Below are 1,811 nucleotides of genomic sequence, written 5' to 3' on the forward strand. Positions count from 1 at the left end.
GGAAAAATTCGTACTGGTGTGATGGAAATTATTTAAAACGAAGAAAAAAGAAAAAGAAAAAAAAGGAAAAAAAATATATGAGAATAATTGTACAGAAAGGGACGACAATTTTGGAGAAAAAGAGGGATAAAGAAACGGGCAATAAGGCAATCTTGTGATAACTTCGATGATTTTTATTCTCCACCCATTTCTCCATCCTTCGTTTCCTTCTGTGATTTACGCCTGCGTCCTTAGTTTATTCCTTCATCCTCGAATGAAAAAGAAGAAGAAGAAGAGGAAGAAAAAAAAATCATTTCGACATCCCCTTTTTTTATTTCCCCCCATCGCGAATCTGTCGTGTATTATTCTACTGATTAACTGTCTTATTATGTATAGTAGAAATTAATGGTGAAAAGAGAACAAGAACAGTACATTGTTTCTGTTAAAATAAACATTGTTGAAAAATATTTTCACTGGTGGCCTTATTTTTATTACAGACCCTTGCGGATTACGAAAAGAATCGTGATTGACGAAAGTGATAGAAATAAATATAAACTGTATACATTTATATATATAATTATTTGCTCTACGAGGAATTAAATACAAGCTTTTCTCGTCGTAAGATGAATTTTAAGAATTTCCTTCTTCGTTCAATCGCAATCTCTGCCTTATGATTCCTTTACGCCATTTTAGCCTGAAGATAAAATTATTTTCAAGCGTTCCTTTATCATTACATTTTATTATAATAATTTATGAATTAACGTTGACTTGAGTAAAGAGTAAACAATTAAATCAAAATATCCATGAAAAAATATTACAAATCTCGATAAACTTTTACTTTCCCTTCTACTTATATAAGAATTTATATAAGACAAAAATCTCTCATTTATTTCTTATTCTTATTAATCTTAAGTTTCAAACTCGCTCACCTCAACGTGAATGGCGAGAACTCCATCCTCTTCTCTTGCGCCGATCTCTATATCAGCATTTCCATCCGATCGCACAGTGACAACCTTGCCGGTGCATTTTCCGTTCTCCAAATTGCCAGAAATCACGTCGCAATAGCGGCCAGGAGGTAGGCAAACTTTCAGAGTTTGCTTCAGATCGTATTGATCTCCGTTGAACGCGACAAATCCGGAACATCCCCGACTGAATGCGATTTGATTGCTTCCGTTATCCCACCAATTATCGATCCTCGTTCCTTCGACCAAATTGCGGAAACGAACCATGTTGTAGATTTGCTTCCAACGGTGTTCACAGATCCATCCGTTGCTGCAAATGTTGTCGTGGATCAAAGGCGACAGAATGTTGCCATTACCGTCATTAGGCGGTCCTTGATCCTTGCTTTTGAAGTCGAAGGAGCTCATTATTCGTGGGGTGCCGAATGGATGGGACAGCATGAACGCGACGGCCATCTAAAACATTATATTTTATTCGAAATATTAACTTTGGAATAGTTTTCGAAAATAAGAGTTGAAAAAGAAGATGACTAAAAAGTATATGCAAGAATTTCATCAATGCTTAAAATTAATCGGAATTTTCGTGGAAAAAATTTCACAATTGATATTTAACATAATATTGCACGAAACATGGAGAGAAATATTTGAGTCTGATTACTGGTTGACCTATTCTACTTGCTAGCTTTCACTGTACCATGGCTGTATTCCCTAATCTAATAAATATTTATTCTTCTATCATAAAAATACTAAAAACATTCTACACGTACTGTCTATTTTTTTAATCGAGCAACATTGAACAATAACGAGATAATAAATATTTAGGAATAAATTGTTTCTAAAAAAAAAAAAAAAAAAAAAAAAAAAAAAAAAAAA

At 33.6% G+C, this 1,811-nt stretch overlaps 1 protein-coding gene across 1 annotated transcript in view; it reads right to left on the reverse strand.

Moving 5' to 3' along the window:
- Window positions 1–412: 412 nt before the first annotated feature.
- The window catches only part of LOC102674645 (alpha-amylase 2-like), a 3,583-nt gene continuing 2,184 nt past the window's right edge, over window positions 413–1,811 (reverse strand). Inside the window, exons 4-5 of the mRNA XM_006614506.2 lie at window positions 909–1,394; window positions 413–673 (exon numbers count right to left, since the gene is read on the reverse strand). Of these exons, the coding sequence (XP_006614569.1) occupies window positions 659–673; window positions 909–1,394 (501 nt within the window). The 3' untranslated portion in view covers window positions 413–658. The remainder of the gene's footprint in view (window positions 674–908; window positions 1,395–1,811) is intronic.

This window comes from Apis dorsata, unplaced genomic scaffold (assembly GCF_000469605.1).
Source record: "Apis dorsata unplaced genomic scaffold, Apis dorsata 1.3 scaffold_188, whole genome shotgun sequence".
Lineage (NCBI taxonomy): Eukaryota > Metazoa > Arthropoda > Insecta > Hymenoptera > Apidae > Apis > Apis dorsata.